This window comes from Apus apus, chromosome 1 (genome assembly GCF_020740795.1).
Source record: "Apus apus isolate bApuApu2 chromosome 1, bApuApu2.pri.cur, whole genome shotgun sequence".
NCBI classification, from domain to species: Eukaryota; Metazoa; Chordata; class Aves; order Apodiformes; family Apodidae; genus Apus; species Apus apus.
The window spans coordinates 184,995-200,712 of NC_067282.1; the positions used below are offsets into that span (position 1 = coordinate 184,995).

The 15,718-nt window shown below is 53.4% G+C and overlaps 1 protein-coding gene across 2 annotated transcripts in view; it reads right to left on the bottom strand.

Annotated features, from left to right (window-relative positions):
• NUP98 (nucleoporin 98 and 96 precursor) overlaps positions 1-15,718 on the bottom strand; it is a 49,954-nt gene that overhangs the window by 7,296 nt on the left and 26,940 nt on the right. The window contains exons 20-28 of one of the 2 annotated variants that reach the window (XM_051608645.1): positions 15,186-15,350; positions 14,052-14,219; positions 10,893-11,069; positions 9,634-9,787; positions 7,498-7,918; positions 6,034-6,263; positions 4,883-5,152; positions 3,833-3,990; positions 2,248-2,391 (exon numbers count right to left, since the gene is read on the bottom strand). In XM_051608645.1, coding sequence (XP_051464605.1) covers positions 2,248-2,391; positions 3,833-3,990; positions 4,883-5,152; positions 6,034-6,263; positions 7,498-7,918; positions 9,634-9,787; positions 10,893-11,069; positions 14,052-14,219; positions 15,186-15,350 — 1,887 coding nt within the window. The remainder of the gene's footprint in view (positions 1-2,247; positions 2,392-3,832; positions 3,991-4,882; positions 5,153-6,033; positions 6,264-7,497; positions 7,919-9,633; positions 9,788-10,892; positions 11,070-14,051; positions 14,220-15,185; positions 15,351-15,718) is intronic. The other variant, XM_051608646.1, reaches the window with a different exon arrangement.

Below are 15,718 nucleotides of genomic sequence, written 5' to 3' on the forward strand. Positions count from 1 at the left end.
TGTCACCAGCAGCATAAGCAGCAGGGCCAGGGAGGGGATTGTCCCCTCTGCTCTGCTCTGCTGAGACCCCCCTGCAGGGCTGGGAACAGCTCTGGGGTCCCCAGCACAGGAAGGACACGGAGCTGTTGGAGAGAGGCCAGAGGAGGCCCCGGAGATGCTGGGAGGGCTGGAGCAGCTCTGCTCTGGAGCCAGGCTGGGAGAGTTGGGGTGTTGAGCCTGGAGAAGAGAAGGCTCCAGGGAGACCTGAGAGCACCTTCCAGGGCCTGAAGGGGCTCCAGGAAAGCTGGGGAGGGGCTTGGGCCAAGGGCAGGGAGGGCTGGGAGCAGGGGGAAGGGTTTCCAGCTGGCAGAGGGAGCTGGAGCTGAGATGTGAGGGAGAAATTCTGGGCTGTGAGGGTGGGGAGAGCCTGGCCCAGGTTGCCCAGGGAAGCTGTGGCTGCCCCATCCCTGGCAGTGTTGAAGGGCAGGTTGGATGGGGCTTGGAGCAGCCTGGGCTGCTGGGAGGTGTCCCTGCCCATGGCAGGGGGTGGGACTGGTCCCTTCCCTTTAAGGCCCTTTCCCACCCAAACGTTCTGGGATTCCATGCTTCTGTGCTTCCACACAACTTAGCAGGCTCACCAGCACGTTCCCTGCCTCCCAGCAGAAGCTGCACCCAACTGAGCCTCCAGCCAAAACTTCCACCACAGCTACAGACTAACAGGACACAAAAAAACCACACCTCAACCCAAACTGCTTTGGCAAAGCTTCCCTTCATCTCACATGGATCTCCTCAAAGCTGCTGTGTGGAGGTTCAATCAGCTCTTGCACCCACACAACCTGTGTTCCTGATGATTTTCAAGCTGGAAAACCACGTGTGACCTGAGCAGTCAAGCTCAGGGATTCCCTGCAGCTGCCTCTGCCCCAGGCAGGCTCTGGGCAGCCAGCTGAGCAGCACTGCACACATTGAGTCAACAAGAACAGTTTGACAGGGCACTGAACCCTTGTCTTTCACACCATCTAAAGAGTCTGGGTGACCAAAATCCTCCTGACACATTCACTGCTGGTGAGAACTGCAGATCTGGGGTGGGGGCCCATTCCACCCACTGGTCTCCAGTTATTAGCCCTGGAACACGAGGTTCTTGGGAAGGAGCTGCAGCCACTTTTCCTCCACATCGCAGAGCTGCAGTGAGACCTTGTGTCTCTAGCACCATCACCTGAAGTTCAAGTCATGCTATAGAACTGCAGCTGGGTGTTCTGACACGCCCTGCCCAAGGCAACACCCAACACTGGAGGCTGGCAGCCCCACAGCCACAACCAGGGCTGGGCAGAATGCAGGTGGGCACAGCCCAGCACGGCTGCAGGGCTCAACATCCCACTGGGAAAACACAGAATTTCTCCACACCCCACTGGGAAAACCCATCTCCCTAATCTTGGCTGGCTGCCAAATACCTGGAGACACTCAATCTGTGGGAGGTTGGCTTCAAATCAGGCCCCAGCAGAAGCCCCTAAGAGCAGGTCTAAAGCTCCTCTAGTGATGGGTTCAACCCTGGTGCCTTATTCCCATTCCCGTGGGGAAAGGAACTTTCCTATCCAAGTGAAGAGCTGGAAAAGCTCATCACTGAAGCTGGGGAGGAACCTGATGCTGTGACAACTGAAATAATGACCCCACGTGCAATTCCACACCCTGCACCACCGTGGTGATACTTGACTGTCCAGCTCTGGGCTCCCTGGTTCAGGAAGGACAGGGAACATCTGGAGAGGGGACAGCAAAGAGCCATGGAGATGATGAGGGGACCAGAACATCTCTGCTATGAGAAAAGGCTCTGAGGGACTTGGGGCTGTTCAGTCTGCAGAAGAGCAGACTGAGGGGGAATCTTATCAGAGCTTATCAATACTTAGAGGGTGGGTGTCAGGAGGAGGGGGCCAGGCTTTGGTCAGTGGTGCCCTGTGACAGGACAAGAGACACGAAGTGGAATATTGGAAGTTCCATCTAAACATGAGGAGGAACCTCTTGCCTGTGAGGGTGGCAGAGCCCTGGGACAGGCTGCCCAGAGAGGCTGTGGAGGCTCCTTCTCTGGAGACATCCCAACCCCTCTGGAGGTTCCTGTGGGATCTGCTGTAGGGATCCTGCTCTAGGGGGTTGGATGGATGGTCTCCAGAGCTCCCGTCCAACCTCAAACATCCCGTGACTTTCTCAGAGAAGCCCCAGTGCAAGATGAGCCAGTCCACAGCACAGAGTGTCTCCTCCTCCCCAGGCATGATGTCCTACCTGGAATGCTGCCTCGTACATGGCCAGAGCCTTGGCAATGGGAGCTGTTGGAGGCAGCAGGTACCAGAGGTGAACAGCCACGCAGCGCTTCCAGTCCAGCAGCGAGCACACGTTGATGCTGACTCGTTCTGAGAGCTGCCACACCTGGAGAAACACACCCAGCTCTGACTGAACTTACCAGACAATGGTCGGGACACACCAAGGCTGCACTGGTACAAAAACAAACAGGTCAACACTTGTCCCCTCCTCCTGCTGTGTACCAGGCTGGAGAGTTGGGTGGAGAGGAACCTCATGAGGTTCAACGCATGTGGTGGGTCCTGTACCTAGGGAGGAACAACCCCAGGCACCAGGGCAGGTGGAGAACCACCTGGGAATCCTGATGGACAAAATGTCCATCAGGAGCCAGCAGCTTGTTCTTGAAGCCATGGAATCTTGGGGTGTGTTAACAAGAGTGTGTCCAGCAGGTCAGGGAGGTTCTCCTGCCCCTCTGCTCTGCCCTGCTGAGGGCACATCTGGAGCACTGGGTCCAGTTCTTGTCTCCCCAATTCAGGAAAGACAGGGAAATACTGGAGAGAGTCCAGCGGAGGGCTATGAGGATGATGAGGGGCCTGGAGCATCTCTCTTAGGAGATGGGGCTGCTCAGCTGTGTGAAAAGGAGGGTGAGGGGGGATCTATCAGTGGTTATAAATATCTCCAGGGGGTGTCAGGAATAAGGAGCCAGACTCTTCTTGGTGCCCAGGGACAGGACAAGGGGCAATGGGCACAAGCTGGAACCCAGGAAGTTCCATCTGAACATGGAGTAACTTGCTGCCTGTAAGGGTGGCAAAGCCCTGGAACAGGCTGCCCAGAGAGGCTGTGGAGGCTCCTTCTCTGGAGACATCCCAACCCCTCTGAAGGTTCCTGTGGGATCTGCTGTAGGGATCCTGCTCTCGGGGGTTGGATGGATGATCTCCAGAGCTCCCTTCCAGCCTCACCACTCTGTGACTCTGTGCTCAGTTAAACATCTCATTAGATGTCAAATAGCCCTGTACTGACTGTAACTCTTGACCTCTGCTGGAGAAGCAGATTTCCATCTTCCTGATACCCTTGGATCACACATGGTGTCTGTGGCTCAGCAAGGTTCCTGCTGAAGAACTTGCCTATACAGAACTTAGCACAGGACAAGCTCACTGCTCAAGGACTTGTCCTGAAAACATCATTAGTGCAAAATATTGTAACCGTTCGCATTGCAGCTGAAGCATGTGTGTGTGGAAGGAGAACTGGGGAATCACCAAAATGAAGGGTCTGGAGGACAAGGAGAAGGATCTGGAGAACTTGTGAGGAGCAGCTGAGGGAGCTGGGGGTGTCCAGCCTGGAGCAAAGGAGGCTGAGGGGAGACCTGCTGTCTCTGCAGCTGCCTGAGAGGAGGTTGGAGCCAGGGGGGTTGGTCTAGAGGTGACCCTGTTCTAGCAGGGGGTTGGGACTGGATGAACTCCAGAGGTCCCTTCCAACCCCCCACCATGCTGGGACACCCCATGTTGTGGCCAAGTGTGCTATCAAGAAGGGGAGAGAGTCAAGGACATCCTGGGTGGGTGGCAGAGCTCACCGGCTTCCCGGCCAGCAGGGCGAAGAGGCGCAGCCGCTCCTCGGCGATGAAGCGGTCGGCCTGCAGCCGGTGCCAGTCCACCAGCTGCATGGTCAGCAGGTCCCGCAGGGGCTGGCTGCCCTCCAGCTGGGACAGCAGCAGAGCCAGCCTGTGGTCACCTGCAAGAGGAGACAACAGCACCTCAGTAAAGTCCTCCCAGTTTCGGGGCACTCGGATCGACCTCCAGCTGCACCGCTGGGTTTCGGGCACGGTTTCTTCTTGCATAAACCACTCTGTGAACACCCAGCAGAACAGGGGCAGGGGACAAAGGAACAGGAAGGAGAGACACATCACCACCCCCTCCCATCCAGAGATGATTTAAAGACTTGAGCTGACATAAAAGACCAAGATGAAGCCATCCCTTACAAACACGGAGCAAAAGCTCAGCAGAAAGTAACAGCAATTAAAGACCCTTCCAAGGGAGATGCTGTGCAAAAAACATCATGTGGAACAGAACATGTTCCTGACCCCAGGAGAGCTGGTGAGGGCAATGTGAGCATGACCAGGTAGTCAAGCAACAAGCAGACCAGCCAGCTGCCACCTTAACCACTATCATAGAACCATGGAATGGTTTGGGTTGGAAGGGACCTCAAAGCCCACCCAGTCCCACCCCTGCATGGGCAGGGACACCTCCCAGCAGCCCAGGTTGCTCCAAGCCCCATCCAACCTGCCCTTCAACACTGCCAGGGATGGGGCAGCCACAGCTTCCCTGGGCAACCTGGGCCAGGCTCTCCCCACCCTCACAGCCCAGAATTTCTCCCTCACATCTCAGCTCCAGCTCCCTCTGCCAGCTGGAAACCCTTCCCCCTGCTCCCAGCCCTCCCTGCCCTTGTCCCAAGCGCCTCCCCAGCTTTCCTGGAGCCCCTGCAGGCCCTGGAAGGTGCTCTCAGGTCTCCTTGCAAACCCTGGTCAGAGGCTCAGTCCCTTTCAGCTCCCACAGTTACAACCCTCCTCCTGTGTCTCCCTCCTTGTTCCCCTCAGAAAGCTGAGGGATCCACCCAAGAGCCTCACCTGCCTGCTGTGCCAGCCTGCAGGCTTCACCAATTCTCCTCCCAGTCAGGCAGCTGAACACGGCCTCCACGGGGCTGCCGTGGCGGGACAAGGACACCTCCTCCTCGATGCGCCGCGCCGCCGTCTCCGCCAGCCAGCGGGAAAAGGCCCTTCTGCGCTCCAGGGACAGCAGGTACTCGCTGGGCTCCTCCAGCCTGGCCTCCAGCTCCTTCAGGTTGCCCCAGATGGCTTCACATAGAGTCCACGTCAAGCACCAGTGCTTCACCACAGCTGTCAGGAGAGGAATCCAGTCACCAGGAGTGAACAGGCAGGAAAAAATTATTTAGAGAGGACTGGGATATGAGGATAAGCAGAACCGTAAGATCATGGTGTGGGAAACTGTTATTTTCTTCCCCACGTAAGTCTAAACAAAACATGGAGCTGTTTGGGTTGGAAAAATCCTTGAGGATCACCCAGCCCAACCCTTCCCCCAGCCCTGCCAAGGCCACCCCTGCCCTGTGTCCCTCAGCACCATCTCCAGGGCTTGGAAACCCCTCCAGGGATGGGGACTCCCCCCCTGCCCTGGGCAGCCTGGGCCAGGCCCTGACAACCCTTGCCAGGAAGGAATTGTTCCCCAGATCCAACCTCAGCCTCCCCTGGCACAACTTGAGGCCGTTCCCTCTGGTCCTGTTGCTTGTTCCTGGGGAGCAGAGCCCGACCCCCCTGGCTCCAACCTCCTCTCAGGAGCTGCAGAGCCAGCAGGTCTCTTCTCAGCCTCCTCTGCTCCAGTGCTTGACCACTCTTTCAGTAAAGACATTGTTCCCAAGATCCAACCTCAACTTCCCCTGGCACAACTTGAGGCCGTTTCCTCATGTTCTATCCCCTGGGAGCAGAGCCCAACCCCCCTGGCTCCAACCCCCTCACTCAGCTGTGGGCAGTGAGGTGTCTCCCCTGGGGATGCTACAATCACCTTGTAGGATATCTCAGAGGCCACCCCACTGCTCCAGGAAGGCAGCTAGCTCTCCAGATGCAATCACTCATTAATGCTTTCAGAAAGAATGTTAAGGCACAGTCAGTTGTTCTCTTTTATTCACATTTCACTGCTCTGATGTCACCTGGAGAGGTTTCCAGTCTCACTGTCACCACCACAAAGAGCATCACTCCATACTCACTCTCTGTCCCTGCAGGATCCTCGGATGCCTCCCGAGCCCAGTCTGCATAGTCATGGATGGCAGAAACTCCTGGGTTGGGAGCTAGAAGAGGACACTTCTCATCCATGTGGACAGTGCTGTGCTTCAGCTTTATCTCCAGGGGGATGAGGTACAGCTGTTTGTCCCTGCCCATCTTCCGTTGCTCTAAGCTCAGCTTCTCCACATGAACTTTGAAAGAGGATTCTGAGAGTCTGGGAGAAAAAAAAAAAAAGATAAAACAGGTGGTGATGGTTTGAATTAAGGTAGAGATCAGGGAGAATCATGGAATGGTGAAGGTGCCTTCCAACCTTCAACATCATCAGGTTCCAACCCCCCTGCATGGGCAGGGACACCTCCCACCAGACCAGACTGCACAAGCCTCATCCAACCTGCCCTTCAGCATCTCCAGGGAGGGGGCAGCCACAGCTTCCCTGGGCAACCTGTTCCGGTGCCTTCCTGCCCTCATGGCGAAGAATTTCTTCCTGATGTCTAAATTCTGTGCTGTGAGGGTGGGGAGAGCCTGGCCCAGGTTGCCCAGGGAAGCTGTGGCTGCCCCATCCCTGGCAGTGTTGAAGGGCAGGTTGGATGGGGCTTGGAGCAGCCTGGGCTGCTGGGAGGTGGCCCTGCCCATATAGGGGTGGGACTGGATGAGCTTTAAGGTCCCTTCCAGCCCAAACCAGTCTGGGATTCTATGAATTGTTCTCCATGCACACGAACTGCAGCCACCACCAGGCAACTTGTCCTTATCCAAGGGCAACAGCTCAGAGAACCTAGTCACACAGCCTGGGATTCAGAGCCAGACTTTGGCACATAAACCTCACTGAACTGGGGGCTTCTATCTGTCTGAAGGCAACAACAAGCACACCTCACCACAGCCCAGTGCACCTGGTAAGAGCACCTCATTCTCCCAGCAAATCAGATATGCTGGAGAACATCCATCAAACAATCTTTTTGTGAAGACCTAAATGGTGGAGCATCCAGTTTGACTCCAGCTAAGTTTAGGTATGGAGCCCCACAGCCCAGGGAAGGGCTGTACCCTGGTCCATACACAAGCAGAACTGAAGGCATCTCCATTCAGAAGCTAAACAGGAAAGTCCTCAGGCAGTGCAGATATCCTCAGAGGCATCCAACAGCAGATTAGAAGCTTAATGGACAACAATTTTGAACTTTCTCTCTAACCTTTGCCAGGTGACACTGCCATTCATTTGTTAAAAAAAATACAAACCCCCAACCTGCTCTTGCTCATATCCCAGATCTTTGGAGACACAGGTATTTGTAAAGCAGCAACCTCAAGGACACTCCATGGCTAACATGACCTTGCAGCACTTCAGCCCACCAGAAGGAATATTGAGCTGAGTTTCAAAAAGGAACTGATGAACAATCAAGATTCTGCCAAACAGGAGGAGAGAATATGTTGGAATCATCCTGAAGGAAACAACTACTCACGGTTTTGGAGCAACAGGAGTTGGCAGGAACCCGTATCCCACAGACTCGTCCCGAACATCTTCCCTTTCACTTGATCCACTCAACTGATCTCCACAATTGACAAGTGTCCAGTTGGGTCCCCAACCAACACGAAACGAGCGTCCCATGAAGAGTGCCATGTCCATCAGCAGCTTCCCTTTTCCATAGGTGATGGACTTTTCCAGAGGCACCAGCCCCCGATGCCGACGGACACCGACTGTTTTCATCTGCACCTCAGGGACAGACGGAGGGACGGAGAAGGCAGAGGCCAAGGGAGAAGTGGCTGACCAAGGGGTGACAGCAGGAGGGCTGCTGGATGTCCTGGGTCCCTTGGCATCTTGCAGAGCAGCACTCGGAGGTTGGAAAATGGCATTAGCAAACCTGGATTGCAGCAGCCCACCAACTGGAGGGAAGAAGCAGGAGGAACGTCGAGGTGAGCGGGGTGAGCACAATTCTGGTATTTCATAGTCACAGAGTGGGGTGGGAAGGCACCTCTGGAGATCATCCATCCAACCCCCGAGAGCAGGATCCCTACAGCAGGTCCCACAGGAACCTCCAGAGGGGTTGGGATGTCTCCAGAGGAGCCTCCACAGCCTCTCTGGGCAGCCTGGCCCAGGGCTCTGCCACCCTCACAGGCAACAAGCTCCTCCTCATCTTCAGCTTGACCCTCCTGTGCTCCAGCTTGTGCCCACGGCCCCTTGTCCTGTCACAGGGCACTGACCAAAGCCTGGCCCCCTCCTCCTGACACCCACCCTCTTCAGTATTGATAAGCTCTGCTAAGATCCCCCTCAGTCTGCTCTTCTCCAGACTGAACAGCCCCAAGTCCCTCAGAGCCTTCCCTCATAGCAGATCTTCTGGTCCCCTCATCATCTCTGTAGCTCTTCCCTGTCCCCTCTCCAGCAGTTCCCCATCCTTCTTGAACTGGGGGCCCAGAGCTGGACACCATGAAAGCATTTTATTTTTTAAAAGGGATTTTAGCCCTTGAGCAGCCAGTGGAAACATCTGCCCTGCTCTGGGATGGTACCTCACAGCTAAGCAGGTCACCTGCAGGACTGAGCTCTGCAAAGCCCTCCGTGCACAGGGTGACCTGCAGCATCCAAGCTCAGGTGCAGGGTCACCCCAAGGTCAGCACAGACACAGCCTCACCCCTGCACTTCCAAAGATGTCACTAATTGAATGATATTGTCACAGTCAGACCACTCGAGCAGAAGCAGCTGGTGAGGGAAGCAGACACTGACTGCAATGAACAGGAACAGGGCAGAAACTGTCCCCACAGAAACATCTCAGGTCTGCCAATTCGTTCAGGAAGCAGCTCCATGCTTGTTATCAGAGGTATCATCCCTGTTCCAACCACTGTCAGTGGGTTCTTGGGTGTCATCAGCAAGGTTCTGGTAGCAGGGGGGCTGCAGGGGTGGTCTCTGAAGAGGGGAGGTGCTGCCCTGTGCTGGACACAGCTCAGCCCACCAAGGGAGTTTGTGGCACCTCTGAACTAGCCAACAAAGCTGGTGGTGCCTCAGTGAGAGCTTAAAAAAGGGCAGAACACGCCCAACAGGCAGGAAAGGAAAGTGAAACCAGCAGTGTAAGCAGAGGTGAAGAGGAGAGGAACTGCTCCAGCATCAGAGCAGCTTTGTTTCCCACAGCCCCCAGAGACAAGGCCTGCTGGGGCAGGGGAGGAGTGTGAGAAAGGAGTGGAAGAGGGGAAATGTCATGGTCTGAGCAGAGCCAGGCTGGGAGGAGGCAGAGGAGGCAGGAACAAAGGAGGGAAGTTGGGCCTGGCAAAGTGGGGGCAGGAGAGGAAACCATTGTTCCAATGTGTCTTTGTTTCTCACTACCCAAACCTGATCTACCAGGCAGCAAATTTGTGTGTCTCAAGCCCAGTCTGCTGAACAGTTACTGCAACAAGCAACACAACTTCCCTGGTTTCACCTCGTCCCGCTTGTCACTGAGTTTTCTCCTTGCCTGTCCTGTTGGTGGGTGAGTGAGAGTGGCTGGTGGGTGTCAAAGCCAGCCCACCACAGCACACAGCTGTCCTGCCACAGGACACTGACAGGACTTTGCCTGTTCATGTTGGAATTAAGCTCTTTTTTTTTCCATGCCGTGTGTGGTTTCTCACAATACCTGAGTATCTTTTCTGTCCTTGTGATTTTGAGATAGGGAGCCTTGGGGAACAGATCTCTTGAGAAGTGTCCATTTTCACAGGTTGTTTCCCAGGATAATGATCCAGGATCAAGTCTAGGTCATCTTCATCAGCAAGCAGGGAAGCTTTCATGATCTGAAAAGGAGGTAAGTCAAGCCTGCAGATTCAGAATCACTCTCACAGCAGCAGCTCACTGACCTCTCTGATCCTTTTCCGACCAGGAGAACTTGTACATGTTGCATGTGACCAAACAGGCTCGTGCCACAAACACTAAAGCAAACTCATCAGCTGATGAGAAACTTTTACAAACTGCCAGTTAAATCAGTGTCAGAGCACTTGTTAGGATGGGTGTGGAGTCCTAAAATCAACATGTTTTCTTAGATCTTCATAGAATCATAGAATGCCAGGTTGGAAGGGACCCCAAGGATCATCTGGTCCAGCCTCTCCAGGTGCTACTCTGGCTTAGATGAGGTGGCTCAGCACCCTGTCAAGCTGAGACTTCAAACTGTCTTGGCTCTATCCACTTGTTTTTCAGCTTAAGCAGTAACTCCATGACTGTTTTTCCTCACAAATTAAAACCACAGCAGTCCCCAGGTGTTCAAGGTACCCTCCCTTCACCCAACAAATAAAACCACCAACACCTAAAGTCAAATCAAGACCAATTATTCTAGTACCTTATTTTCCACAACCTGGGCCCAAAGCTCTCTCAAGTATTGGTCTCACTTACTGCATTGCCCACACTTAAAAATCTTGGAAAATCACTTGGAAACCTGCATTTCCAGCCTTCAGATTATTTGGATTTCTGCATTGAGTTCTTACTGTCTATAAAGGTGTAGGGCAGGAAAACATTAAGGTGTTTTAGTCCTACTACAGGTGTGATGTTTAGTTTATAATAAGATCATAGAATGAGGAGGGGGTGGAAGGGACCTTTAAAGGTCAACCAGTCCAGCCCAGGGACCTCCTGAACTAGATCAGGTTGCTCAGAGCCCCATCAAGCCTGACCTTGAATGTCTCCAGGAATGGGGCCTCCACCACCTCTCTGGGCAAACTGCTCCAGAGCTTCAACACCCTCATTGTGAAGAACTTGTTCCTGATACCCAACCTGAATCTCCCCTGCTCTAGTTGAAGGCCATTTAAGGCCAGGTACCAAGCTGGTACCTGGTACCCTTGGGGAGACAGACTGTGAAGTTCCTGAGTTGTTAAGTCCTCTGTTTCAGAGGGGAAAGGGCAAGACACTCACCTGCAAGACATGGGGGTTAATGCCCAGGGTGGAGGCGATGTGAGTGGAAGCAGGCACGGCCTCCTGCTCCTCCAGCAGGTTGTCTTCTCCAAGGGACTCCAGGGGAGGCTCCTGGGTGATGTCTGCCATGTCACTGTCCAGCTCCACCACCCGGCCCAGCTGCTCCACTTCAGGGGTCTGCAGACACACGCATAGGCCAGGTCAGACAACAACAGACTGCAAAGGTTTGCAGAGGAGGAGGGTGGAGCAGCTCCAACAATCACCTGCCAGCGAAGCGCTGCGCTCCCCGCTCCTGCCAAGACTCCCCAGGAAGAGCAGAGGTGGAGAAATAAAACCCACTCCCGTTTTCTGCAGAGTTGGAAGGCAGCAGGGCAAGTGGCAGGGAAGGAGAAGTCACGGTTTAGTGATGCCCTCCTGAAGTTCTGCCAGAAAACTATTCTTCAGCTTTCCATTTTTCACCTGACTGACAAAAAAGGGAGGGCTCTGTGCATCCTGCCTCCCCTCCCCCAGAACTGTCACACAAGGAGAGGTTTCTTGGGCCTCAAGTACAACCTGGGATAGTTTAAAGAACTGAACAACCAGTTTAAAAGCAGTGACTCCAGCATTCATGTGTGGTGCCACCAGTGCCTGATGAGCAGGAGTCACTGGTACCTGCTTTGTTCCCCCAGCTGTGACACGGTACAGACTAAAAACATCAAGTTTATATTCCACAGGGAACTCAATAGAAGTTTTAAGTGGGCAGGAGCCCCTTCAAAAGCACCTCAGTCTGGGTCACAGAGTGAGTGTGCATGAAGGTGTAAAGTTTAAAACCAGGACACAACTGTCACTGGATGAGAAAGTTGGGGTTTTTTTGCAGTGATGTTCTCCTCATCAGTGGCAGATCAGCAGTCAGGAAGTTTATCACAGCACTTCTCTTCCCACCTGCAGCTCAATTTCTCATCTCTACTGCAAGTCCAAGGCAGCAGGAAGAATTAATTTGAGGATTTCACTGAAGGCAAACCCAGGGCACTGCCTTTGTGGTGAGCATGAGGTGACCTCTGCACGCTGGCAACTGCTTCAAACAACTTGTACTCAGGCTGCAAGCAGGGCTGGAAAACATCCAGCCAGTACAAACCAGGGGCAGAAATCAAATTAACTCTGATCACCACTGTCACAGTCTCCACTGCTGCCCAGCTGCCCATGGGGGTGACAGCACCCAGCTCCCTCACCAAACCATGGAGCAAACCCTCCAATTCTTTGTCAGCTCCACTGCCAGAAGCTGCTTGAAAGGACCACCACCCCTGCAGAATGTCATTTGGTGGTGGTTTTGTGCAGCTAAGGGGCCAGCCCCAAAGGAACACCTGCCCACGGGTAATGAGGTGGTGCCACATTAGGGGAATGGCCTTGAGGTCATTCCCAAAGGGCTGTAACGCCACCCCTGGGCTCCATGGGTCTTGCTCCAACCTAATCACCACCCTGAGTGTCCTGTGAGAGAGTCATGCTCTCAGCTCCCTCGGTTCCAGCAGTGCCAGTGAGGAGAGGGCTGAGGTGATGCAGGTGTGGGAGGGAGGACAGGGCAGCAGGGAGCACTGGGAATGGTGCCAGGGAATGACAGAGCATCCTTGAGGGGAGCTTCTGAGCCCATGGGGACAGCCAAGAAATGTGATGCAGGTTATCAGGTGAGGCAGATAACATGAGACTAGGGGGGTCTGGAAAGAGAGAACCTCACGGCAGAGATGGCAGGAGCATCAGCTGGTGGTATCTGAGTCTGCCCCCAGCACAGGGGACAGATTTACAAGTCAAAATATCATGACAAACACCAAAGTTTCTCTGCTGCCTTCATTGTGCTTTAATGCAGCCAGGCCCCTGGTGTCACCATTCCCTGTGGACCTTGAAACACCAAGAACTTCATTAATATTCAAGCTACCAAGAGAAGAAAAAAACCCCCAAGTCTAGATCCTAAACACTCCCTACAGACCAAATACTATTTCCAGATGCTTCACACACCCAGAGTCTGGCAGGGTTTCAAGCCAAGCTGTGCTGCTTCCCAGAGGTTTAGGAAATAAAGCTGGATGGTTTTCCTGTTTTCCTGTCTTTGTTGATAGTATGCAAGTCAAAGAGGTTAATGAACCTGGACAAGTTTTTGCCAAGTTCATTTGGATCCTGAAGACAGGTCTGAATGAATCACACCTATTCCTGGTATTTCTGAAGCCTTGAGGGATCAGCTCTGCTGCCCCTTCATGTCAACAAGAAGCAGGAAGGGAAGCTGAGAGGTGCTGGATGCAGGCAGCTCTGCCAGCCACGAGTCCATCACCTAATGGAAGCACTTCAGGAATCCAGGAGAGCAGGATGAACTAGGAGGATTTAATTAGCCACAGGGAGTGCTGAGCAGCAGCTTAGCATGACTTGTTACTTTGGAGGTGAGCTGCTGCCACCAAAAGTCTCATTCTGAGCTACCCTGAGCTGCAGGGACACCTAAAGCAGCAGAGCTGGAATGGCTGGGATATTTCTACAGAGGTCCTGACTAGATGACAGACTGTCACAAGCAATTCCCAGCTGACTTGATTTTTTTCCTAACAAAAAAGTAATTGTGCTTTTGCACAAGCAGTGATGAAGCAACATCTGTGGCATCTCTTTGGCACTAGGAACAGACCTTTGTCCAGGAGGGCTCTGAGGTACCCAAAGCTCATGGCCAATGAAGAGAAACTCTGCTAGAACATCTCCTGGTTTCACTGAATGCCAGACTGGTTTGGGTTGGAAGGGACTTAAAGCCCACCCAGTCCCACCCCTGCATGGGCAGGGACACCTCCCAGCAGCCCAGGCTGCTCCAAGCCCCATCCAACCTGCCCTTCAACACTGCCAGGGATGGGGCAGCCACAGCTTCCCTGGGCAACCTGGGCCAGGCTCTCCCCACCCTCACAGCCCAGAATTTCTCCCTCACATCTCAGCTCCAGCTCCCTCTGCCAGCTGGAAACCCTTCCCCCTGCTCCCAGCCCTGCCTGCCCTTGTCCCAAGCCCCTCCCCAGCTTTCCTGGAGCCCCTTCAGGCACTGGAAGGTGCTCTCAGGTCTCCCTGGAGCCTTCTCTTCTCCAGGCTGAACAACTTCAGTCTAAACAACAAAAAAAACCCCACAACACCACCCATATCCCAATACCCCCACAAACAGAAACAAGTCTTCACCCTATGACAGCACTGCTTCTTCAGCTGCTTTTCATGCTTTGGCTTCAGAGATGCAGAAATGGAACCCTCCTCTGCCTGGGTCACCTTCTGAAGGGTGGCCAGAGAAGTCCTGGGCCCACTGCAGGCCCTGAGATGCCCTGTCCCTGTGACTGGAGGGTCCCACAAATCCTGCTGACACCCAGCCCCAAAAACCTCTCAGCACATCCTACTCAGCTGGTGAACCCCCCCTGCACACCCCATGCTGCAGTGCTCCTTCCATCTCTAGGAAATGGAGAACACAAAAATAAATCAATCTGCTCTGCATTTGGCTTTCTGTTTTATGACAATTTACTTCAAAAAGCTATAGAGGGTTGACAAACATTTACCATGAATCTATTTTACCCATCAATGCCAGGATGCCTCCCAGACAGGCTGGTTTTCACCAGCAGCTCCTGATTTAGCTTAACAATATCCACAGGAATTACATTTGGAAAGTGCAAGTTGCAATCAGACTAACTCTGAAACCCACAAAAAAGGAATAAAAACAAATATTAACTTAATATCAGACCTTAAGGAGTTACCAATGAACTGGATAGAATGGCCCCCTCCCCAGGAGAAGCAGAGGTACCACTGAGGATGCTTTACAAAGCTTTAGAAGCAGCCACATCCAATTCAAACACACTTAAAAATCCAGCTAATAACCAGCCTTAAAAAAGTAATATTTTTTTTATAAAAATAGAGCACATTCTTCAAATATCAAGCACACAGTCCTGCACACTCAATGGTGCTTAAATCAAACGAATGGACAAGATCATTCTCAAGGCAGGCAGCACAAGGAGTTATCACTATTTAGCATATGCTCAATATTCACAAAAACAAGGGGTGCAAACAGGCCAAGCTCCACCTGCACCAGAATGTAAAGGAGAGTTGAAAAGCCTTCCCATCCCCACACCCCCTCACTGAGAAAAGCCAAGTGTCTTAACCAAAAAAGGCCACGCAGACACACATCAGGAGGCCAGAAGAGCTACTCAGTTTGTGTGCAGTTTTGCTCCTCGGTTTCCAGGCCACCTCTGACTCCAACAACCCCTCCCAGGCACCAGCTACTCCTCCCATTTCACGTTAGGAATTCGTTTTTAGTCACTGTCCTCCTTCTACCTGGGATGGAGGGGTGGGCTTCCCGTTCAGGGTCATTTGCTGGGGCAGCAGGTGCCCTGGGGGAGGTGCCGGGGTTGTTTTTAGCTTCTTTGTGTCCACTTTGGAAGGATGCTCTTCCTCTTCCTCATCCGAATCCTGTAAGCCATACTTGGAGAAGTGTGCCACCTGTGGGAGGAGAAGGGCAAACAGGTCACATCTGGGGAGAAGCAGCTCAGGCATTTCTGAAAGGCCTCAACTATGAACAGGTGCAACTGTCCAGCTTGCACAGCAGCTATGAGAGCTGGAACCAATCCAGCTTTTATAGACCAAGAATATCTGTTGCAGCTCTGGGGTCCCCAGCACAGGAAGGACACGGAGCTGTTGGAGAGAGGCCAGAGGAGGTCATGGAGATGATCCAGGGCTGGAGCAGCTCTGCTCTGGAGCCAGGCTGGGAGAGTTGGGGTGTTCAGCCTGGAGAAGAGAAGGCTCCAGGGAGACCTGAGAGCACCTTCCAGTGCCTGGAGGGGCTCCAGGAAAGCTGGGGAGGGGCTTGG